This window comes from Oryzias latipes, chromosome 7 (genome assembly GCF_053564925.1).
Source record: "Oryzias latipes strain Hd-rR chromosome 7, Olatipes_Hd-rR_3.1".
NCBI lineage: Eukaryota > Metazoa > Chordata > Actinopteri > Beloniformes > Adrianichthyidae > Oryzias > Oryzias latipes.
The window spans coordinates 32,192,370-32,218,804 of record NC_136243.1 but is presented as its reverse complement, the minus strand read 5'-3'; the positions used below and the strand labels follow the sequence as shown (position 1 = coordinate 32,218,804).

Here is a 26,435-nt window from a genome sequence, read left to right as displayed (position 1 = left end):
CAGCAGGGAGGGGAAGGGGGGACGGGATCGCTAGGTAGAGCGTTTAACCACCAAGCCCCTGTTTTATGGAATAAACTCCCAGCTCATGTAAGAGAGGCCGACACAGTTTCTACATTCAAAGTTAGACTGAAAACATTCCTCTGTGGACAGGCTTATTATCAGACTATAGTGTTCAAAGATTATTTAACTTAATGTTAATGTGTTTAAATTAAACTTAATAACAATAACATTAAGTTTTTAGTAGGCTGCTAGTAATTTTGAAGGTGGAGTAACTATGGTGCACTGGGGTTCTGTCCTCTTTTCTCATTCTACCCTCCTTCTCTTCTCTATTCTTGATCATTATTCATCATTTAGTTCTCCATGCCTCTGTTTGGTGCATTGATTCATGTACTGTTCCTCTTTCCCTTTCCCTTCCTGAGGGTTTCTGGCTCGCCTCTGCTCCTGCTCCTACACCTGGCTGTGGATCCTGTCTCTGACTCGACTCGCGCCCCTGACTGTCCCCCCAACTCCGTCTGGATGAAGCTCGTCTGTTGGACATTAAATATGTAGTTGTAGAGTTAGACGACTTTTCTTCTCTATTTCTTCTCTATGAGTTCCTGGGGAAGGATCCCTCCTTCATGTGGACACCCCTGAGGTTTCTTTGTTTTTTCCGGATTCCGTTTTTTTTAGGAGTTTTTCCTTACTGTGAAGGGGGGTCTAAGGGCAGGGATGCCAGTTTAGTTTAGTCTGTTTAGTTAGTTCTATTTAGAATTTTCCTATTGAATTCTACGATCCTTTTGATTTTGTGATTTACCTTTTCAATTAACGGTACGAAGCCCATCGAGACGACTTTTGTTGTGAATTTGGGCTATACAAATAAAATTGAATTGAATTTAATTTAATTCACGTGTCTTAACCCTTGTGCTATCCTAGGCACTTTAACATCGGGAGTTGGGTCATCTAGACCCACTAGACAGTGCACTGAACCTTTATTCTTCAGTGATTTGTGATCTTCACTGGTGTCCATGGATTACATGAAATCTTTCCACCTTTATCCACCTTTGTCATGGTAGGGAGAACACGTCAATGTAAGGGTGGGGTCATCTAAGATAGCACAAGGGTTAATGTATTTCCGGGTTAAACGTCTTAAATTCGTCTTTTTCCATGTGTTTGTAACTAAAGTCACTCAGACGCCATACTGGAAACTAAACTGAGGTGTTCAAGATTCATTTTTTCAACAACTTTGACAGCTTCTAGAGAAAGGAATCAAAATTTTCTGACAGTAAAATTTCACCAACATGCTGCATGAGACGGGGAAAGTCCTCTAATGTTTTTCAACCACTTAGAGTCGACTTCAGTTCTGATCAGAAGAAGCATCTTGGATAAAGGATTAGGAATCCTTCACATGAATGAGTCATCTACATTATACACCTTTCCATCCTTCCTCATGAGTCCAGTTTTCTGTAAAGCTTGTTCACATTAATAATTCAGTGAAAACACGTTTGTTTTGTGATTACTTTTGAAATATTTAGGGCTCGGATCAGAGGTGAAATGCTGAACTCTGAGGATTTAAGCTTCAATTATTCAGAGAGGCGAACCCTTGTGGCCCATGAGGTGAACAGACACTTTCAAATGCAGAATAACATCCTGAATTTGCATTCCTGCCGGCTCTCATCAGCAACATGGAAAAGCAGAAGTGACGCATTTCAGCTTCAGGGCAGAGTCTCGTGTGTGCACGTGAAAACCTTTGGAGTAGAATTAAGTCAGTCACACGTGCACGGAAAGCTGCAGCGCTCAACGGGAAACATCTATCGCCAATGAGCTGAAGAAAAGATCTGAAGATACAATAACACAAACACAGCAGAGCCCCCGTTTGCTGAAAAACCAACATGCTTTGTGCGAAAAAGTTTCCCGCGGTTTTGTTTTTGCATATTGTTCTCCAAAGTACATGAACCAATTTCTGACTGTTTTCCAGTCTCAGCTCCGACTCTCCGGGGTGGGAGTTTCCCTCTGCCGGCTGTGAGTGACAGCTGAGGAAGAGCTCTGCTGAGACACTCGCTGTCGGCTGTCATGTTCTTCATCTGACTGGAGAACATCTTCAGACCTGGACCTGGAGGATGCTGCTAAGAGACTTTTCGGAGGTTTCTCCAAAATAAAGTTGAGCAAATTCTGTCAGTCAGATTGTGAAGGCAGGAACACGTCCAATCTGGAAAAATCCAGGCTTTTACTCTAGAAGAATCTTAATTTAGCTAAATATTGCATAGGCAGACCAAAGAACCAGAATGGTTTAATCCTTTTTACTTATCAAAAATATAATCTTCATTTTCCATTTAAATGATTTAACCTGCAGCAACAGAGACGTGAGAAGCTTTTAAGGTGAAAACCTTCCCGTGTTGCATTTTAGCTTGTATTCCAGATGTGCTTGCTGTCTGCTCAGAAACAGTCTCTAAAATCAACACCGGCTCTGCTAAATTCATTCATTTCTAATCAATTTACATGGAAACTTAATCTGAAAGGAGTGCCTCTGTGACATCACAAGAACTTTGACCAATCGGTACACCAGGAAAAGAAACACGGAGCGCTTTAGGCCAAATACGAATTGCGTCCTCACCCCTCTGACTCCTCCCTATTGTACCGCTTGTAGGGGAATTTGGAGCTGTAGTGGTGTCCAAAAGCGTGTTTATGAGGAGGAGCCATAGCAACCTTGTACTGGGTATCCTTCCGCCGGTGGGGAAATCCGCGCCACATTACAATGTGGAGGAGAAACGCCTTTCTTCTCCAGGCTGTGCTCTGAAGCACAAAAGTTTCCCCTTTAAATGTAAGTAATTGCTTTTTGCACGACTTTTTAAAGTTATAAATTCATGTTTTCTATTTTCCAAGTGTGGGCTATTGGTGACATCATCCAGCGGTGGTAATGTCCGAATTTGAAGACACTATTTTTCTTCATCTCTCCGCTTGGAAGGATAAATGTAGAGGTTAGGAGAAACCGGAGGGCTAGGGAATGATTTTGGATTCAGCATTGGATCCCGGCTAATCAAACTTTTTATTTTTAAACGTTCCTGCTACAAAGGCAGATTTTGTGGATGAATGAAGTCAAACAGAGCTGTTCTGTCTTGATGATTGTCATTCAGTCTGAGGTAAAAATAGATAAATGTGTTTATATCCTGAGGGTTATTCTCTGAGAACTTCTCTGGAATGTTTCAAATGAAACTTATATTTCAACAAAAAAAGGTTAACCTGACTATGATCTCCAGTGTGATAATGCAGGTTTTTATTTGTGAAAAGATCAGAACATAATCACTGATTCTATTCATAAATTTAACATAAAAAGCTCCTCAGGGGAGCTGAGAATGCAAGTGTTCCCGTTCCAGAAACCGAAAATCCCATCTCTGATTTTTGCAGATGACGTAGTCCTTTTTACCTAAACGATGGGAAAAGATCTCCGCTCAAACAATGAATCATTTCCTTTATAAAGTCATTTTTATGGGGTTGATCCATTCGGGTGCTGCAGGTTTTTTGGTTGTTTGGGCCAATGGAGGGTCACAGAAAGCAGTGGTTGCATCGTAAGGTGAGTGCAGGTGTGTCTTACAGTTCCTGAAAATGGAACATACCATTTTTGTGCGTGTCACTAATGTATCGTGAAGTATTCCTACATTTAATGAAAGTTGCACGCACTCATGATGCTGTCATACGGTGCCCTTACACTGCACTCTAGTCATTAGGGAGGTAAGAGCACTGTCTCCTTAAAAATGGCGCACCACGGGATGTACATCCGTCGGATGCCCACACAAACTACATCCTGATTGTCTAAGTTTCTAGATTTTAACTGTCAGGCAGCCTGCAAGGTGTGCTTAATTGTCACATGAACAGCAATTACAGGCCCCTTGCTCATTTACTTTTCACTCTACAGTGACTCAACAACAGATACACATGTGAGCCCCTCTGAACTTTTTTAGAAGTACTTTTAGTAAGGTCTTCATGAACTTAAATACGAAATACCAACCCGTCCATGCCGTATGTCAACATTTGCAGCATGCCACCCAATCCAGGACTCCACCTTCGCGTCATCTAGAAGGGGTTAAATGTTAAATCTCTCATGAACGTCAGATTATTTAAGATTCCCAGGAAATGCTGACTCCTAGAGCTTTTCCAAAATTCCAACACCCCCAGAAAAGGCAAGCTGGCACCTTTATGAATGTGCAGCTTTATTTTCTGCAGCTTGTGAAGTGTAAACAAGCATCCTTTATCCTTCTGCCATTTCTCCTCTTTCATCTCAGGTACAGAGCTCACCGTCATACATCAGGCAGCCCTAAAGTTGTTGCCGTTTCTATGGAGACCAACATCACAGCAGCTCCCCTTAAATTAAATGGACCGGTGGGCGTGTGTGAGTGTGTGTGCACGCACATCCGTCTAAGAGAGACCATTAATATCATTTTGCTGGAAGAAGAAAGAGGCAGCGCAGCCGCGGCTCTTTCAAAGTAATGCCGGCTCATTCAGGCGTCCTTTCCTTTGACAAAAACAGTTTGATGATGACGCCTATGAGCGCACGCACACACACACTCCATGTAAAATGGATCTTTGTTGACTAATGCTCAAAGTCCTTCCTTTTTGACCTCCAATTTTCATCCATCCCTTCCCTCTCCTTTCATTTCACATCATTAGACGATCCTCATCCTCGCACCAGCCCTCCTCCTTCTTCTCTGTGCCTTTTAACTGTCATTCTTCCTCGCTGGTACTCCTCTTTCTGACTCTTTTTGGGCATCACCTCTCATATTCTCTTTCTATTTTGGCTTTGTTTCATCTTTCCTGCCAGCTTCCACTCACATTCTGCCTCACCTGCTCCTAAAGTTCCTTCTTTTATTTACCGTCTCTGCCACAGTGACACACAACGTAAAACAAAACATTGATATAATTTTCTTTATAACGCGTTTGTGAAATCAATCAAACTTCGACAGGAAGTGGGTTCCTCCGTTCCAGTTTTTCCACATCCTCCTGTTTCGGTTTAAAGCTCTTCCCACCAACTGAGCATGCTCAGACCAAAGATCAGCCACTGACTTCAGTCTAGTTTTCTGTCTGTTTCAGTCTTTGGTTGAAATAAAAAAATTTCCCTGACAACAGCTGCTGAAATGAAATCAACCCCGTTGGGAGATGACGGTGAAAAGCTTTGCGACTTCACTGAGTGAGGAGGAGGATTTTAAGTTTTGCATTAGTTACTAAACAAAAACCACAATGCATCTAACTTTGCAAAGAAACCCAGTCCCCACTTCTACATTTTTTGTCACATTTAGTGGATTTAAAGCTTTAAGACTACACAATTTCTAATAAAAATATGAAAACACAGTTTTAAATCCTGTTTTAACCACTTGGCGCTGTTAGTAAAATGCAACGTACCATTTAATATACAGCTCTTAATGTAGCATCACCTCATATGGGAGAAAATAAAATGATACTGCAGGCAAAAACGGCTTTGATTAAATATTTGTGAAAGCAGTTTCTCAGCTCTTTTAGTATAGTCTCCTTTGTGGAGTTGTCTGAATGCTGTTTTCCAACACGAATGCCGGTTTTAGGTCATAAAACCGAATCTCAGTCAGATTCAAGTCCAGAACCTGACCAGAACAATCCAGAACCATCCTGGTGATCCATTTAGACGTGGAGCTGCTGCTGACAGATTCTCATTCTGCTTCTGAGCTCGTGAACAGAAGACTTTTTTTGTTGGTAAGTTCCAACAATAACAAAGTTACCAAAGCAGCTCCATACCATCATATACCACCACCATGCTAGACGGTTACTTTTTTCAGCCACTGTGTGTCAGCTTGACACTAAATATAACAGATCAGCACAGGAGACTTGAATCTAAAACGTGGATCACAGTTTCTGGATGGTAAAGCAGCAGGCCAGAACAGCAAGGAGCATCTCGTTTATGTATTTCTTCTTTCTTACTGTGCCTCTGAGCAAAACTTTTACCCCCAAACTCAGAAACTTATTTCACACAAACCACCAGGTTAGGTCTACAACCACAACCCAAGTTTTGCTGACTTTGGGAAGATGCCGCAATCTCAAATTGAAAGTAAATAAACAAAAATCACCTTTGGTGCCCTCTAAAAGTTTAAACTCTTTTTGAACTATCACCTCCTTGAGCATCCCTGGGAGGCTTCTTGATGAAAAATGCTGGATTTTCTTTCACCCGAACATTGTGAAAAGTCAATACATAAAACTGTGGCTCAAAATAAACAAAATGATACATGGTAAGATATGACCCTATCAGGAAAGTGGGCGTGGTTAACAAAAAGCCTCAGTTTCCAAGGAAATCCAAAAATTTACTTATATATATATATATTCTTCTAAACATTACACAGACCTGTTCACCACCAAGAAATAAAATGGTTGCTATGAAGATGAAACCAACAGAAAAGCTGCCATTTTGAAAAAAAAATAATAATAATAATAATTTCATGAATTTGTCGCCCGCAACTCTAACAGGGTGGTAGAGGGGGAAAGTGAGGGGCGTGAAACAGCTGCTCAGCCAGGGGGCGGCGTGGGCGGGGGCGTGTAGTGCCTCCGGGCCATATAACGCCATTCACAGCTTTAATTATCGTTTTAATCTTAACATCCGATCCTCACATTTGGGTATAAGACTGAAAATGTCAAGTGTGAGTTTTCCTGCACCACTCATCTGTAGACGTGTTTACTTCTCTATACTGAAGGCGTCGATACCTTTCTTTTGTTTTTCCCATCCCTGACCTCCTGCAGCTTTTGTTTCTCTCTTAAGGATGCGCTGACAGGACCTTCAGGTCAAATCAAAGCCCACACACCTGCTGTGCAGCCTCTATGCTGTAAATGCTGCTGTCAAACGCTCTCCTTCCTCTTATCAGGCCTGAACAGACGGCAAACAGCGTCCAAGTGCAATTCGACAATGCCGTGAAAACAGGAAAACAAATGCAGCAGCACGCCCCCTCCGTGCAAAATTCACAGCGGCTGAAAGAAATTTCACATAATTTGCTGGAAAATATTCACTTTTTCTCAGACCAAAAAATGTATCAATATTTATTTACCAATGTAGCCAGCAGTTATGAAGCAGCTGTGGTTAAATTTTAAACCGTGCTGCAGGTCTTTAGTGTCTGCATGTTCTTTGTGGTGGCAGTAACACTCATGGTGCAACCCTCACAATAGAAATTGCCAATCAAACTTCACAAAGAAGCCCAACATAGGAAAAATCCAAGCCATTAATCATAAAATGAAGAAAACTGGCCACTGGACGCGGTTCATCACAAAAAACAAATAAAGCCTGGACGAGCCCCTAATTCATATTACGCCCCAGTCTAGGTCCCCACAGAAGATGCTCAGAATTTGAACGCTGCCTTATTATTATTATTATTATAATACTCTTTTCAAAGAATAAAAGTCTATTGCTGTATAATGTCGTCTTCATTTGGTCTCTCCATCCCTCTGAGTCAGAAAAAAAGAATCCCTTTTGATGGATCTTTCTGCATTTCTTTTCTGAATATCAATTAAAATTGTGACCATGGATGATTTTAAATCAATAGATGTCTAATCTGACTCTCAGTTCCGTCATCTGCAAAGTTAACAAAATTAATAAAACGATTCCCAATTTGAGCCACTTTGGATTTTTGTCAGTTTTTGCTGATAAACGGATTAGGATTAGCATTTCAAAGAGGGAAAAACATTTACAATGATGATAATAAATGAGTGGATGTCAGGTTACTGATGATTCCTGCGGTTGGATCTGCCCACAGCAGGGTCACTGGAGCTCCTGCTGATGCAGAAACTCCAGTTTATGGAAACCCTCAAGTGTGGAGAGTGAAAAGAAGCAGACATGACAGTTTCCTGCGGGGATCTTCTGCTTCATTGCCGTTTCTTAAAAAACGACCAGCCAGGACAGTGAAGGTTACATAAATAAATGTTCTGGACTCTGTAACCGCCTTCTGATCATTTATCAGATCAGGAAAATCAACTGTAAAAAACAGATATAAAGACAAAAATGAAGTTGATTTCAATCTGAGGCTGGTTAATTTCAGGTTAATTCGATTCAGATTATATTTTTGTTAAATTAATTATTAGATTGATGGTTTAACAATCTCTTGGTTTCGTTCCAGACGCTGCTCAGAGATGAGTCAGACACTCAAAATGAATATTTCACACATGAAGTTAATAGGAACTAAATTGTGCTTATTCTTATGTTTATGACCTTTTTGAATAATTTAACATTTTTCCAGACTATTGATGGTTAGGTCATTATTGGATAGAGTTTTTGAAAATACAGCCATACACTAATAATGAAATATACAGTACAGACCAAAGGTTTGGACACACCCTCTCATTCAAATGAATGGGAAGGTGTGTCTAAACTTTTGGTTTGTACTGTATGTGCAGTGTCAAGCAGCAGCAGATTGTTTTCTGGTAGATTGCTCTTTGACTGTTGGGTGTTATGGTTACTCTCATTTAAAGTTAAAGTCTGGTTAGATGTCACTCGTGTGAAATCTGTTTTCTACATTTGGCCCCTCCCCTGGGGGAGTGATGAGCTGCAGACACAGTCATGGTTAAGATCCCATTAGTGGTTTAACTCCCCCCAAACAAACCCGTTAATGCTGCGCGTCAACCAGGGAGGCATTGGGTCCCGTAGACTTCGCCATGGATTTGACCTTCCAATCTCTTGGTGGACACTCCACCACAAGGCCACTGAGTTATTTTTTTGCCTGAAAAGGTGGATTTTCCTGACGTGAGACAGTGAAGTGCAGATGGATGTGTGATGGATACATACACATAAGAAGGGTGTCGCATCGTTACATGTAATGGGTCAAAAACCACCACCTAAGCAACCCAACAACCAGAATGAATTCTAATGACTGCTGGCACTTCTAAAGGAAGACTCTCGGCGGCGGATGGAGCTGTGGGTCAGCAACAAGGCGTCCAACCTCCAAAAGCCTCAGGCACCCACAGTGCCTAAGACCAAGGGGGCTGAAAAAACCATCACTAAGTTGGAAGAGGCAACCAGTGCACAAATGCGCCCTGACAGCATGGCAGAGGGGCATGACACCCTAGGACCACAGAACGTGGGGCCCCTTTTGGTAGATACGTGCTTTCCAACAACTCTCAGGTTAGTTTGTTTCACTTCTTTATAGAGGTTTGGTGCCGTTCGAGTCGGCTAAAGTAAGTTGTGAGTAAAGAAACAGTTTGATTTCACTTCCAAGGGATTCTGTATTGAAATAAAATGGGAAAGTGTGGAGCATCTTTGTTCTACAGCTCTATTTTAAAAAAGTGGACCTCAAAAATATAGAAAAAAGCATCAGTCACAGAGCAGCCAGAGGCTCCTCCTTGTACCAAGGATCAGAAGTTAACCAAACCTTACAGAAGTGGCTTTAACATCTGTACATTTTTGTTTGTTCTTTGCTTTTTACTTCCGAATCACCTGCTGGATCTTCTAACCGCTTCTCAGCAGGGCAGTCTGCTCTCCTCCTCTTCCTCCTCAACCGCACACATGCACAGATGTCAGGGCACATTAATGATGGTTTCTGAGATCCAAACAGAAACAACTGTTTGGCCCACAGGGAAACCCGGTAACCTCCTATGAACACAGGTTTCAATCAATAACAATCAGATCATCTTGTACTTGGTGCCGTGCGCTGAGAGTCCTTCAGGTTCGTCTTGACTTCAAACATTTTACCGAAAAAAAATCCTCATGAGTGGAAAAAAAACGTCAATTTTCTGCTGCATGCTGATCCTGTCAGCTGGATTATTTTTTAGTGACATTTTTCACCCTGAATGCAGAAAATATTCTGCAACTTCTCATTTTTAGTTTTATTTAAAAAGATGAACGTAATTTCAGTCTTATAACGAGAAAGAAAAGCCTGGATAGTTTCAACATTAATACATCAGGCAGAAAATTACAACCTAAAGAGTTCATTAGTGAGTGAGACGCCTTCTAGTATTGGATCAGGTTGGAGTGCAGGGGGGATTAAAGCCATTACAGACATTTGATTAAAAGCAGAATCATTCTGCAACAATATGAAGCCATTATTCCTGGGTTTCAAACTGACCTTACAAGGCAGTCAATGAACCTCAGTGGGAATCTAATAATTATCTAGATGTTCTCATATTTTTCATTTTGTAAACACTAACTTTCTAACAAAAATTATTTTAAAAAATTAGTATTAAAAATATCATAGGACACAAACTGCCTGGAGGGAAAAAGTGTTTTTCAATTCACCCTAAAACTGCAATTCCCAGAGCCCCACCCCTTCGCATTTCATTGCAATCCCAAATGTTCTCAACAGATCCCAAAAGGAGTTAATTCAGTACACTAAAGTGATGAATGAAACAGAAAAAAAAGAGGTTCTGACCCAGACCACCTAACACCACCAGTCTTCCTCCCAGGCTGCCGGCCACGAAGTCCGCCCTCTTCTCCTTCATCCGTGACGTTCGGCTGGGTTTGATCCAAACTCCTGGAAAAGATGGGAGAATCACATGATGTCAACATTTTTTTATTGGTAAAATATAAACAAAGACAAGTTAACTCATGCAGACTCCCAAATAATTCCATTTTTTAGCAACAGCAGCAGTGAAATCAGCATCTTCATGATTTAATAAACATGTTTGGAGAACCTAAAAAAACCTGTATTTTAGGAAACTTCTGCTTGTAAAGTTCTGCTGCTTCTAGTAACTGCAAACAGATGCCTGACAGGATGCTGGAGGGATGCAGAGATTCTGCATCCTCCCATCATCCTGCATGGAATAACTCAAGACATTCCTAAAAAAAAATCCACGAAAACTCTCAGTCAAAAAGAGCAGAAATCCACAGAAATAAAACGAAAAGAAAAACCTGCACAGTAGGACCACGCTAAAGACCCCCCCCCCCCCCCACACACACACACGCACACACCCTCCCTCACTGACAGCCACCTGCCTTAATTTTCCCTCAGACAGTTGATTAAGTTCTATATTGGGGGCAATACTGTGTGATGACGCTTCAACCTCTCTGTCCTGCAGCGCATAATGAACACAGCCAGGAAAATCATTGGAGCACCACCCCCTTCCCTGGAGGACACATACACCACCTGCCTCACCCGCAAAGCCCTGACAATTGTCAAGGATGCACACCACCCAGCACACAACCTGTTGAGCCTCTTGCCCTCGGGGAGGAGGTACTCAAGCCTCGGCTCCCGCACCACCAGGCTCAGAAGTAGCTTCATATACCAGGCCGTCAGGAGGCCAAAGACCTTCTTCCCTCTCCACCCACCTTCCCCCATGAACAGTGCTCAGTCCAATCCTGCCCTTGATCGATTCACTGCATGTTGAGCACATGTGAAGAATCGACAATGAAGTTGACTTTGACCGTCCGTCCGTCTGTTGGAGGTTAAAGTGAGCTGCATGTTTACTTTAGTGTTTCAACAACACACACCTTATGATCCCTGTGTTTGCTTCCTGCACCGGACAAGTTAGTATTTTGTTTGAAAAATGACTTTTCTTGTTAATGTCCCATTAAATGTTTCCCTAAATTGAGTCTTTTTAGTAAAAAACAAACAACATAAGACCCGCTTCAATGAAATGTGTCTGTCTAGTTTTTTTAATATCTTCTTGTGGCATTTTTCTGACGATGGAGGACATACATGAAGAAAATTAAAATTCAATTTGTATTTCTGCATATTTCTTTGTTCAAAATGTTGTGAATCAGGAGCAGATGAAAAAATGCCTTTTGAAAAAAACCTGTAGCGGTGCTGCAATCGGCTGGTTAGCTCCAATACCGCTCGCCAATTTTGTTGCACTGGTAAGGCTAGCTTGGGTTTGCAAGGTGCTGTAACCCTTGTGCTATCTTAGATGGGGTCATCTAAGATAGCACAAGGGTTACATGTCTGCATTTAAGTCTTTAATCTCAAAGTTAGGAGCAATTTTCATTCATAACAGGCACATTTGATGTGTTAAGAGCCTCATTCTGAATGTAGACTCTTCCATTCTTTGTGGTTATGGAAAAAACACAAAGACGATTTCAACAATCAACATGTAAAAGGCCTCAAATTTGGATGAATCGGATCAAAAAGGCCAGAATAGTCTGAAGACCCAGTTTCTATGTTCAGCAATTTCAGAAAAAATAAAGCAATCCTCGTGAATGAAAAGGTTTTCAAAAATAATCTGAGAGGTCCAAGCATCTCCTGTTGGCTAAATAGAGTGTCGAACGGCCAGAATAATCACTGCACCATGATTTCTGTGCTAGACAAAGACAATCCTTTGATCTAATCTGTAGAAACCCAAAACGTGGCGCCGCCTAATCTAATGTGACAGAAATAAAGCGCCGCAGCACTTCATCAATCTTCGCCCTCGCCGGACTGGACCCGCTCCGCGATCAAAGCGCCACGCCTGGCAGCATTTGACAAATGGCAGCAGCAGCAGTAACACAACATTTACCAACATGAGAGTGAAGAGCAGGCAAAGACGGAACACCTGAGGCAGCAGGGGATGATGGGATATTACTGCAGGTGTGTTAAAACAAAGAAAAAATGAACGAAAGGATTTTAAAATTCAGCCATGACATCTGAATGTAAACCGCAGCAACTCCCATATATTCTAAATGACATGTCACGGAGCAAACCAACATAATGAAAATGTTATTAAACCAAAGAAAAATAGTTATTTTGTGTCTCCAAGACACTTAAAACAAAGATATTTTCCCACTTATTGATACTTCAGGATTCTTAACTCTGTCTGATAAAAGCTAGGAACTGGATAATGATAAATCATGTAATAAAATGGTTACGGTAGAACGGGTGGGATTATATAAATTAGCTTACGTCCACTCCTGTTTAAGCAATATTTATTAATATGTATAATTATCCTAAGTTTGATTCGTCATTGTATGAATGTATAACTGATGATTGTAATGTTTTTTTTGATATTATTCTTATTTGATTGCTTGAAATAAATCATTTTATATACCCCAACTTCTAAGGAATTAATTGTTGTGATTTTTTTTCTCTTCCCTTAATTCTCGTTATGTTACTGCCATGTCAAATGCTTTTATTGTGATCTAATTATCGTGGATTTATTATTCAACATTTGTCTTTTCCTGTGATTTTCTTTCTTACTGTTCCTAATTGTAAGTGATTTCAAATTTTGTTTACCGTTTTTTTCTGTACTGGCAAGGACAAAATGCAGTGGTAGGTCGGTCGACCTCCAATCGTAAGATTGTGGGTTCGATTCCCGCCTTGCCCGTCCATGTGTCGAAGTGTACTTGGGCAAGACACTGAACCCCACCTTGCCTCTGTTGGAAGGTTGGCGCCAGTGTTTGGCAGCAAAGCAGCAACCAGTGTGTGTGTGTGAAAGTGTGTGAATGTGTGTGTGAATGGGACTGTGACTGTAAAGCACCTTGGACATTTGATGAAGGTAGAAAACCGCTATATAAATATACACCGTTCACCATTTACCATTGCCTCTCTTAAGGCCTTAGTCACATGCACCAGTACAGGTGGGTTGACCCTCACGAGTGCTGTGGGTTTTTGTAAGAGGACCTGGATCCAGACATCCACGTCCAGAATTGGAAGTCTGGAATCCCCCTAATATCACTCCAAAAAAAAAGAAAAACCCTAACAGATAGTTTTTTCCGTTTCATGTTTCACCAAAAGTTTTTCTGCCACTTTAAACATTTTTGAGTTAGGGTTAAAGTTACAGTTAGGGAAAGTTGTATATTTCTGCTTCCGGCCGATGATGTCTGATGCCATCTTGTCTGCAGCCAGGAACCTCCCACTTTTTGGATTGTCCGGGTCTGTAGAGACTAATAGAGGAGCGGCTGCATCTCAAAGGTAGAGCAAGTGTGTCATGCAGTTCACTTGAGACCAGTACAGTCACCGTAAGGGATGTCATAAAAATGGAATGTACCATAGTCGTGCGTGTGGTAAATGATTCAAGAAGTATCTGTAAGGCTATTTGACGTTACTCATGACATACGGATGACGATGTCCAGCCTGTTTCCACCCATAAAGGTACAAAACATATAAAGTTGCATAATTCTGATAGAAAGGAATTTCATGACAAAGTGATCTCAGTCACCTCTCAGATCCTCACAGTCACTTTAATACTGCCTGTATTACACAGTGCACTTATAATGGCAAGTCTTTTTTTTTTTTTTTTAAACAGGATGAAGTTCTGGTTCCCTGCAAAGAAACGTGTGAAGTCCAGGTGGACGATGCAGCAGCAGCACATGGGACAAGCAGACATTGATCCAACCACCAAAAGATTTAATTGAATCCTTGTTTGGCAGACAAAAACGACGCGTAACTCAATGAAAGGTTGATGAAAATAAATGGTCTCACTCAGTAGAAAAACAGATTATTTTACTTTTACTGCAATGCAGCATGGGTAAAATCTGAGGAGGGACTCTTCACTTGCTATTGTATTTTTGTTTGATAAGATTTTGAATTGCTATTCTCACTTCTTCTGCAAGAAAAAAAACTGCTGCATCATGTAGAAGAAGTTTCTCATAAGTGATGCAGTCAGCTGATCTGTAAATCTATAAACTAAAACAAAAGATGTTATTTATGAGACAAGACAGACGTGTTTGCTGCAGGGGAGACACTGGGAGTCAGAAGCAGAAAGTCCAGCAGCTCTCTGAAGAAGATGGTGCTGTAACAGATTATCTATTCAGCTGTGGAGAATGCAGAGGCCAAATAACATGCAAATGTCCTGCAGAGATGCAGGAGGAACAAACCAGATCAGCGTTTAACAGGCATGCAGACGTAACTCTAGCGGCTCTCTTTTGTAGAAAACGTGGAGGAATGGTCTCTTCACACCATTACCCTTTTCTCCGACACTGTTATAACTGTATTTTTATTTTTTGCCAGTTTTATGACATTTTAAAACTACAAGCCTCCCTTTTCTTAAATAATAAATGGAATTTGACATCTTTACCGTTAGAAAACAGAGAAAAATCACCCATTAAACATGAAGAAAATTGAAGCTTTGGGCTGCAGCAAACTCCGTGGATTTTTATACACCACCCGCCTCACCCGCGAAGCCATCATCACCCACGGCGGCGTGTGTTGCAGCTTAACTAGAACAGGAGAGGTTCTCTGTATTTAAGTGACACATAACGCTAGAACAGCAAAAAAGCAACCCTACGACTTAAAATGACGATCTCATTAAAGGCACGGAGTCCCGTGGTGACAATTTGTTTTCTCGTCTGGGTTGATCCTTGTGCTTCGTGATATTACTTTCTTTATGTCAGAGTACATTTTCCAGTTTTCCTTCTCAAGCAATGTTTATGCCTTCGCCCCCCACATCATAACGTGATAACATTAAATTATGTATGCATGTGCTCGGCTCATGACAGGCTTTAACGAGTTCTTTTCTGACTTTTCTGACTGCAGGGAAAACAAGACTAAAAAAATTTTGTAACATTTCTTTTCCCCATTATTTTCTAGTCTTGCTTGCGGTGACTATACTTCCATGTGTGGGAAACCTCATTAAATACCCTTCTGTCTTATCAAAGAGACCATATGTTACAGCGTTTGAAAGTTTAAACCTTTTTTATCTGAGCCATTTTTCATGCCTCATCCCCCGTGTACAAAACCCGCTCTGCTCTCATTAACAGTCCCAAAATCAACTTTGTTTTTTTCATAGGATCATATTTGTCAGAGTCCAGCCTTCTGGGTTCTCTCTTCTTTAGCTTTTTCTCTTCAGTCATTTCTCTTTTACTTGCGTTTGTTTTTGTGTATTTTATGGTGCGGGGCTTATTTAATTATTTTATTGCATGAATGGGGATTGGTGTTTTCTGCATTCATGTTTGTTTTTATGTACAGAACCTTGAGCTGCTTTTTACGTGAAAGCTGCTATATAAATAAAATTCATTTGAATTTGAATTAGAAGGAGTTTGTGTGAGAGCACATCAGAGTGAAAGCAGGACATTTGTCATCTCTTTGACCTACAGGACGATAAATGACACAGGATCCTGGCGTTCATCACCGCTCGCCGTGGACCAAGCTGGAGCGAGTGCGATGAGGCAGGGCTTTATTCTGGCTGACATCACTGGTGTCGCAGGTGAGCTGAGTGACACGATGTCTGGTGGACTCAGCTGGAGAAGAGGAGATGCGTTTATTTAAAGCTCTGAATCAATCTCTGCTCCCGTTTCGCTCGGCTCCCATCAATAAGACCAGCACACGCAGTAATGGAGGCCAATCACAGCTGCACGCACACACACACATGCAGCAGAAAATCCCGCCACAGATCCAGACGCATGCAAATGCTCGCAGGTTCAGACCTGCAGCCTCACAAGACTGAACGGGCGGGCTTTCACGCCTACATCTATTTTCAAAGGCTATCAACAAGAAGAAATTGAAAGATGCTGCGAAGGAAATGAGGTTTTAATGTCAGGAGCTCTTTTATGGGGGGACCACTCTAAAAAGAAACCTTTTTAGGCTGAACTGCCACACAAATTCAGTCTCATGCAACCAGCAGCTCTGGTTTCAGCCAGAACACAACGCCCCTCATGACAAAAGATGGAAAACACAATTTATAAATGTTTTCACAAGGGGAAAGCCTAATTCCAGTTGCTGTGACCTGCAGGTCCCACAAGCAGGGACTTGAGACGTGTAAACAAGTCCGTGGAACTGAACTGAACTGATTTAAGCCCCACTCCGATCATCTTTTAATCTATTTTCAAAGTATCCCCAGTGGTCATTTAGTTATTGTTATGCTGGTTTTAGGCTAAAAAAGAAAAACTTTTGTTTTCCAGGACATAGTTTCTGCAGAGCTGCCATAGTTCATTAGAAACCTCTGAATTGTGGGCGTGGAGTAAGCCCCCCTCATTTCCCATCATCCCTTTGTTTACACTCTCTCCTGCTAGCTTACAGTCCATCACAACCCCAAACAAAAATGGCGACCATGATCATAGCCATCCAACCGTACAGTTTTGATCCAGATTCCAGCTCAGATGAGTTAAACAAAGACGTTCATGGATCTTTTTTGTCTTCAGGTGGATGATCAGAACGGAGCGGAGCAGGGAGGCTTGAGGCCCGTCCAGCGTATTTACTTTGTCACAGATACATTCTTTTTCAGATGGCTTTTTTTTTTAAATATCTTCTTCTGATTATTAATGATTTTAATAAAGAAATAATCAGAAATTCAATTTTGAATCACACCAAAAATGTAGTTTTGATTTAAGTGGGTCTTTAATAGGAAAAACTTTCACTTAAGACTCCTTTTTCCTGCACTTTATGTCCTTTTTTCTTATCAAAAGGTTGTTGAAATAAATGATTCTAGTAAAACTCATCTGGTTCTATAAATTTGTTGTCCTGCAAAAATAGTGAGGTGAAAAACGACTCGCATTAAGAGCAAATCATTTCACATGATTGTCTTTTTGAAAGAATAAATTCTCATTAGAGAATCCGGCATCGTTATACTCTGAGAGAATCAGAAGAGATTTTCAAATAAGGAGCAAAAAAGGAAAGTAAGAGTGGGAGTTCAGGTGTGTCAGCTTGGGAGTTTTTGATCTTGTCTTTAAAAAGCCCTCACCTTCAGTTCTCTAAATCTGATGCAAATCCATGAGTTGCTATGCTGCAATACCTCAAGAGGCCACTGGAGGCTGGTGTCAGAAAGGGGCAGTTCTCCATTAACATCCATGTAACAAGAAAGTTTGATTTGACAGCAAACATTAACAAATATACAGCCTGGTGTCGATCTTTCTGTCATTCTGTCATTCTATGGCTTTGAAAACAAAGTGGGGGTCATTTTTTCATTTTGTTAGAAAATAAACTGAGGAAATTTGTTAGAAATGTCATGTTTGTTTTTAGGAGACTGTTTTATCATTGGCAAAAATGATGTCTCCTTAGAGGTCAATATACAATTATTTTGACAACTTTATGAAGCTAGCACATTTACTGAAAAAGCCGACTGCCAGTATTTTTCCCTTCCACTAGGTGGCAGCATTATTTTATTTTGTTGCTCTTTTTAAGACGTGTCAATAACTTATATTTCATTCAGTTTTGCTGTACAATTTTAGCCAATCATTTTGAATTTTTTCCAGGGATTGTGGGCAAAGTTACATAAGGATGGGTAAGGCTGTTTCGGTGAGCGGAGCTTCAGTCGAAATGCAGAAGTCAATTTTGAACTCTGGATGCGCCGTGACACACTGCAGGACCTCTAATCGCGTCTGTACATTGGCTTACACACACACACACACACACACACATATATATATATATATATATATATATATATATATATATATATATATATATATATATATATATATATATATATATATATATATGTGTGTGTGTGTGTGTGTGTGTGTGTGTGTGTAGATAAAGACTACCATCTTACATGACAAAAACTCTACACAATGGACAGTGCCCCTTTTACATCGCCGTATTTTACCAAGTGAACAAAAACATGTTTCTTCAGTTGTGAATTTATTTAGTCTAAGGGTAAAAAATCATTTTAAAGAATTTTTTCTTTCTGTCCAATTTTGTCCATGAGTCAAATTTTTCTTCCTGTAAACTGGTCGCGTCTGGGACAGTCTGTAAGCTGCGCTCACATGAATGCACAAGACAGCTGCTGCAGTGCAGGTCTGACGAATGGCAGCCTGCTATAGATTACAGGGATCGATGCGCTAATCCAAGTCCTCTTATGAGGATGGAGAGGATCTGCAACTCCAGAGAAAAGAAGAACAATGCCTACAGGGCTCACACAAACCTCTGCCATCCATAACAGGAGTGTCTCTGCTCAACGGACAGCTGCAGACGCAGAACTGCCCCCACTCGAATGTTTATCTGCAAATGAAGATGATCCTGAACAAAGCGATTATTGCCTCTCAGTACCTATCCATCAGGCTTTGAGGGGGCACGACAGACCAGAATAATGAGGGGAGGAAGACAGAGGATGCCGGCCTTTTTTTCAGTCTGCTAATGAACCCCCCAGGCCTATGACTAACCCAATAAATATTCATGCTTAGTGGATGGGGGTGGTATAAAAAGTTTATGCGAGTCTCTGCAACTCTGCAGAAATGGCTGCTCCATGGACTACATCTGCTTTTTATCGGAGGTGGCCGTTTCCTTTTTTAAAGCACATAAATTCAAGGAGAGTCCTGTGGACTCAGACTCCTAATCGTTATGGTTTGGTTTCTATTCTCACATCGTCTCCCTCTGAAGTGAACCAAAGTGGATCCAACTCCCCAGAGAAGTTCCAAAAGCTGCTCACCGGGAGGAATGAACGAGCTCAAGTCAGAAATTAGAATTTAAAAAACTGAAAACAATAATCAGTTGACCGGTGAGTGAAGGTTTTTCTTCTTTACTCTCCTGCATGCGTCCTGTCTTCTCTTTCCCATGTTCGAGCCAAAGCAAAAGATTCAAAGCTACAAATGAATAACAGCTGAGCATCCCATACCTGACAGGAGGGGGCGCTGTGTTTCAAATATAATTTCAATGACAAACAGTCGGGATGTTGAGACAGAGTTTTTGTTTTCTGCTAGCATTTTTATTTCTGGTAATATTTTACAAGCAATGCTGGTCTAATGCAAGTTGTTAATCAAATAGACTTACAGTATACTATTAAAAATGGTTTCAAAATGAATAAAATGAATTTGAATCAATATTGGAAAATACCATTTGGATTGAGGTACAGTAGGTTTATTTTATCATAACGTAAAAACGACCACGACAGTGGACAACACGTGTGATGACAGCAAAATCTGATCAGTCCATTGTTCCAGGTCAATGTGTGGAAACACTTTAATTTTAGCAAAGACATGTGACCAAACAGAATGTTCTAAGAATGCTCCCTTTGGATCATTTGGATGTGGAAATTAAATCATAGTTAATCGTTACGCCCATTGAACATTTTGGGGGGAAATGTCCCCGGAGTCTTCATCCAAGATAAAATTGATCATTCCGTAGAAATATAAATCAATTCCTTGATTAAGTCGATTATCCCTAAAATGTTCTTTACTATACATAATAACTCACCGAAATGTCCCACATTTATCATGAAAATACTCATCCTTCCATTCTCTGAACCTGCCGTATCCCTTTTTGGGGGTTAGAGCACCAACCACTGCACTACCGTGCAGCCCTAAACATGCATGTGAGCAGCTTTTTGTTGGAGTTTGGTCGAATCCAAACACATCCCTCCAAAGTATGAAGAGCCAGAATTACAAAAGAGAAGATGAGCAGTGCATGGAACCAATAAAAACAAATGACAGATGCGTCCGATGATTGTATTTGCAGCTGGCATAAGCATGTGTCAGACAGAGGAAGAGGTCTCACCACCGCAGTGTGACACAACAGGTGGAGACCTTGAGGGCAAATGAAATGGCAGTGCAGCCCTATGGGCACGCCACAGGACGTATGAGAAACACTCTGCACCAAGGCCAAAGCCAGTGTCTCCCGCTTCAGGGATCTACACCTTACTGAGTTGAATTCTAATCTGCTTCCTCCCACCAGCTTCTCATGGGGGGCGTGACGGCGTGGTGTCCGCTGCTTCAGCCGTAGTCCGACTGACATCTTTGCAGTCTGAGCAGAAAAGTGTGAAAGATCGATGAGTGTTTGATCCTGTGACAATGGCTGGAGGTCTAAACTCTTCACCTCTGCTTTCCAGTAAACAATACATCATTCTGGCTGCTGAAGAACTGGCATAGTAACTGTTACAAGTAATTTCCGGGTTATAGAGCACACCCAATTACAAGCCGCACCCAATCATTTTCACGTATTAAGCTAGCTTCTGACGTTTGTAAGCCGCGTCAGTGTACAAGCCGCATGAATCAAAGCACGTCCTGACTCCCAAATTGGGTACAAATATGGGAGGAGACTAGCTTGCGTCAGCTCATGAACTTGCCGACGCTAACACCTGCCAAACAGGATGGATGTCACTTCTGTTCACAAGTTCCTCAGTTGTGTTTTTTTTTTTGTTTTTTTTTTTACTTATTGACAATTGAGGTATCATACATAAAATTACAAACAGTAACCATATAATCAACATTACATCCCTCAGTTATGATGAGGAAATTTACCTCCGCGATTCCCCATTTCCCATGAGTCTTAGGGGCTAAAGGCGGGGCCAACGCCCGGTGTCGCCACACTGTTGTACGTGTTTAAGAATGAGCAAGGAGCAGCAGTGGATGGAGGGGCGAACGGGAACAGCTCTCCTTCCGCTTGTGTCGCGGCAGCATCATGGTACTAACAGGGCTGGTTAAAAAAACACACCAGTAAAATAAAGCAGCGGCGACTGAAAAGCGCGCGGCGCGTGCGTCAGAAGTTTCCTTCCACAACAAACACTGTTGCTCCGTGGACGCCTATGCCCTCTGCGCTTGCCCCGCGCGCTCCTTGTCTCCCCTTCCTATCTTCTCCGACGCCCCTGGCCAGGGCGGCTCCAGGGAGGAGCGCTTCGTCCCCATTGCGCCGGTGTAAGGAGCAAATCGTGTCTGTGCGGAGGAATCGGACTTAATACTGTACGTTTTGTGTATGAGGGGAGGATGTGTTGTTACGTGTGGGAGCTTTCAGACTGCCATCGGTCCTGCAGCTCTATGTGAACGAGCTGCAGGAGAACATCTCTCCAGCTCACACGGCTGCTGTGGGTCGGTGTGAGCTTTTCAAAGTAAAATTCCGCTCAGTCCTTAGAAACCGTTAAAACGATCACGTCAATTTGTGTTTCCAGTCGTGTCCCGACAAAATAAAGGCTGATGTTATTCCCACATATTTACGTGTAGCCAAGCTGCAGATCGCAGCTTTTCCGTCATGCAGCTGACCGGCTTTTCCAAACCCGTTGGTGATGGTGGATTTTTTCACGCTGCTTTTAACGATTGCTTTTAACTTGAAAGCTGCGTCATATTGCAGTGGCGATCACGTGCACGTTGGGTCTAATGGCACCAAAGGATTCTGGGATGGGGCATGCGTGTTTCTTTTTGTTGAACCATGACTAAAGTGTCTAAGACCTGAAGTCAACTCCATGCTGTTTGGCTGCTTAAATGTGTGTTCAAACATAAATGACTTGTTGCTTGGAATTGAGTAAGCATTCAACCCATGCTCTGAATCTGAAAGTACGTTCATGGCGGCCGCCAAATAAATCCGTAAATAAGCTGCGTCACTGAATAGGCCGCAGGGCTGTAAGCGCAGGACAAAAGTAGCGGCTTATAGTCCGGAAATTACGGTATAGATTTTGATATTCAAAGGATCTACTACAGAAAAAAAAAAATTCAAGAGGTCGCTTATCCATCAAAGTCTGCAAATGAAAGAGGGATATCTTAAAAATACGATTTTGTCATTTTGCATTTCAGTCACATCATTTACCTATTTAGACCTGAGCTAATGTTTGAGCCAACACTCTACACGTGCAGTCACAGGGCCCCAGTTAAGCAGAAGTACCTGCTGTAGTAATCACAGTAGGTTTAGGCGCTGGGTGAATGAGAGTCTTCATAGACAAACTGCTGTGGTAATGTAACCTAAAATGTGACGTCCACGCATGTGGAGCCCAGGTCCTAAGAGGTTAAAGTCTCACTCCCTTCATCTTTTGATCTAATGTCAAAGTGTTCCCAGTGGCATTTTAATTATGATTATCCCATTTTTAGCCAAAAAAAAACTGGACATAGTTTCTCAGAAATAGTTTAATCACAATTAAGCTATTTTCAAAAAATAAAGGGGGAAATTTCAAAACATTTTGAAAACTTCCTCACACTCTGGACTTCCCATCTCAGCAGGGATGTTCCTGGATGGTCGGCTGTGGAAGCCTGATCAGAAGGAAGTTGTTTCAGGGCATGATGGCGCTGAAGTGTTTGATTCAAAGGTTTCTGCTCAAAAAAATTATGGGTTTGAATGTAACCCCCGACCGCAAGTTGGCAGAAGAGCACACAAGCCTCTTTGAGCAGCTCTACACGCACAAAACTACTACAAGATCTCAGTGAGAAGCAGCTTGTGTTGTTGTTATGAGACATGCACTACTTTGGTTTTACTTATGATGGGTACCAAACTGAAACCCTGTGCCATGTTGCTGCCAGTAACATATAAAAATGCTGATTACTGTGCTTTGGGGCTCAGGTAAGAACAAGTGAAGCACTGCAGCTGCACAGCGGCTAATGCGCTGAGCATCGGCCAAAACGCTGTCGGCAAAGCGGGCCAAAGTTCTACAGAGCCTCACAGCAATAGATTCTAATTTAGTGACCTGATGGATCAGAGTGATGTGTACAACGCTCTGACAAAAGGCCAACGTTAAGGGGATGAGCGGGGAAATCTGTGTTTACTGTGTGAGAAAGTGGAGCTGCAGCTGCAGAGCAGACTGTAACGGAAATAAAGCATCTTAGCCATATTAAAGCAACTTCCTTTCATCCTTTCATGTTGAATTGTCAGAATTGGTGGGGTTTTTTTTGAAGCACCTGTTCAAACACCGCTAAGGCTTCTGAACCGTTTAAAAGTACTGGAGAAACTACATCAAGCAATTTTGGAAATAAACAGAACTGTATTTTCTCAATCATACTTTTAGAACATTATTGGTTCTATTTTGATTCATTTTATTATTTTTTTCTTATATTGAAAAGTGTTTTGTCGTGGAATCGGACAAATCAGACTGTTCCCTATAAGAACAAATATATTTTAAGTTACCAAAATAAAAGCGCCATGAATTGTATTGGGTAAAAGCAACTTATATATGAGATAAAATTGCAATGCTTAAGATTGTGATCATTAAATAAAATTAATTTTACCATTTCATTACAATGAAAGACGTATCAATATTCAGGTACAGTTTTTTCTTAGTCATACTCTTAAAAAAAAAAATAATAATAATTTGTTCTGGTACAATATTGCGATATGTGAGCTATATGAGCTATATGACAGGTTAGACACAAAGGAAGGAGAGAAGGACTTGTACAGGCTAGCCAGACAGAGAGACAGAGATGGGAAGGACGTGCAACAGATAAGGGTGATTAAGGACAGAGATGGAAAGGTGCTAACAACCCAGGAGAGTGTACAGAAAAGATGGAAGGAGTATTTTGAGGAGCTGATGAACGTGGAAAATGACAGGGAAAGAAGGGAGGAAGATGTGGTTGTTGTGGAGCAGGAAGTAGCAGAGATTGGAAAGGATGAGGTTAGGAAGGCTCTGAAAAGGATGAAGAGCGGAAAGGCCGTTGGTCCTGATGACGTACCTGTGGAGGTATGGAAGTGCCTAGGAGAGACAGCAGTGGAATTTCTAACAAGGTTGTTCAATAGGATTTTAGAGAGTGAGAAGATGCCTGAGGAATGGAGGAGAAGCGTTCTGGTCCCGATCTTTAAGAACAAGGGTGACACGCAGAACTGCAGCAACTATAGAGGAATAAAGTTGATGAGCCACACAATGAAGCTGTGGGAAAGAGTAGTGGAAGCCAGGCTTAGGAAGAAGGTGGAGATCTGTGAGCAGCAGTATGGTTTCATGCCCCGTAAGAGCACCACTGATGCCATTTTTGCTTTGAGAATGTTGATGGAAAAGTACAGAGAAGGTCAGAAGGAGCTGCATTGTGTGTTCGTAGATTTAGAGAAGGCGTATGACAGGGTGCCGAGGGAGGAGCTGTGGTACTGTATGAGGTCGTCTGGAGTGGCAGAGAAGTATGTCAGAGTAGTTCAGGACATGTATGAGAGAAGTATGACGGTGGTGAGATGTGCTGTAGGTCAGACAGAGGAGTTCAAGGTGGAGGTGGGACTACACCAAGGATCAGCTTTGAGTCCTTTTTTGTTTGCTATGCTGATGGACAGGCTGACAGACGAGGTAAGACAGGAATCTCCCTGGACAATGATGTTTGCGGATGACATTGTAATTTGCAGTGAGAGTAGAGAGCAGGTGGAGGAACAGCTAGAGAGGTGGAGGTTTGCTCTGGAAAGAAGAGGCATGAAGGTCAGTCGTAGTAAGACAGAATACATGTGTCTGAACGAGAGGGATCAAGGTAGAAGCGTTAGGTTACAGGGGGCTGAGGTGAAGAAGGTGCAGGAGTTTAAGTACTTGGGGTCAACAGTTCAGTGTGATGGGGAGTGTGGAAAAGAGGTGAAGAGGCGAGTGCAGGCAGGTTGGAGCGGGTGGAGGAAAGTGTCAGGAGTGTTGTGTGACAGAAGAGTGCCAGCAAGACTCAAAGGAAAGGTGTACAAGACAGTGGTGAGACCAGCTCTGCTCTATGGGTTAGAGACGGTAGCAGTGAGACAGAGACAAGAGGCTGAGATGGAGGTAGCAGAGATGAAGATGTTGAGGTTCTCCTTAGGAGTGACCAGGTTAGACAGGATAAGGAACGAGTACATCAGAGGGACGGCTCATGTTGCCTGTGTTAGCGACAAAGTCAGAGAAGCCAGACTGAGATGGTTTGGACATGTTCAGAGGAGGGATAGTGGATATATTGGTAGAAGGATGTTGGAGATGGAGCTGCCTGGCAGGAGGGCAAGAGGACGGCCAAAGAGGAGATACATGGATGTCTTAACAGAGGACATGAAGTTGGCTAATGTTAGGGTAGAAGATGTTCATGATAGAGTGAGGTGGAAAAGGATGATTCGCTGTGGCGACCCCTGATGGGAAAAGCCGAAAGAGAAAGACAATATTGCGATATGTATCGTATCGTGAAACATGATCAAAACATGTTTCACTGAGGTCCTACAAAGATCAACAAGTCCTACAAAACAACACCAAAGTACCACGGACTTCAAAAACTGTTTTTCAAATGTTACATTTTACACAATCAATATCTTCTTTCTGTGTTCTACACTATTTATTAATTTATTACAGTAAATCTCAAAGAGAAAAAATGGCTGCACCACTGAAAACAAGACTGTGACCGAGCGGCTCCGTCACACGGAATTATTTGTGGTTGAAGTAAATGTGATGAAAGACATTATTGAATTATATTGTTAAAGGAAATATGAAATGTTTCATGAGAATAATTTTCTTTATAATTTTCTGAGTAGAGTGTCTAATTAGGTGGGAGTGGCAAAAGAGGCACAGAAGAAGGTGCCTCACTCTCATCATGGCAGAGGGACTGAGAGTTTGTGAGAGAAATGGGCAGAAGGAGTGCCAGTCTGATGCAAACACAATGGAAGGTAAATTGTTCTGAAATCAGATGAATTTATGTTGTTTTTGCCTTCATCCCTGCTTTATTTTGTGTGTGTCTCCCAAAGTCTCTTAAAAGGGAAAAAAACCCGATGAAATCTCTCCTGGCTTGCCTAACAGTTTTTGTTTTTATATTTTTCTGGATTTCTTGAGTGAACCCCGCGACAAAGACACTTTTGGTCATTCCTGCCATTAACCTCACAGTTTGATAATTGAAGTTAAAAAAAAAGGTTTACGAGAATAAACTGCTTTTTCCACTGAGGGCTTTTGAGTCATCTTTAAAACTGACAGCTGATGCAGCTTTACTTTTGGAGCTGTAAAGACAGAACGCTGAGAAGATGGACATCAGAACTTTTAACACCGCAGGGTAACGAAGCAAGGGAAAAAACTCCAATATCGACGTGTCAGAT

The 26,435-nt window shown here is 41.6% G+C and overlaps 1 protein-coding gene across 3 annotated transcripts in view; it reads right to left on the bottom strand.

Moving 5' to 3' along the window:
- The window catches only part of klhdc8b (kelch domain containing 8B), a 133,784-nt gene that overhangs the window by 2,668 nt on the left and 104,681 nt on the right, over positions 1 to 26,435 (bottom strand). For all 3 annotated transcript variants that reach the window (XM_078949600.1, XM_023956361.2, XM_078949601.1), the window contains exon 5: positions 10,338 to 10,439. In XM_078949600.1, coding sequence (XP_078805726.1) covers positions 10,338 to 10,439 — 102 coding nt within the window. The remainder of the gene's footprint in view (positions 1 to 10,337; positions 10,440 to 26,435) is intronic.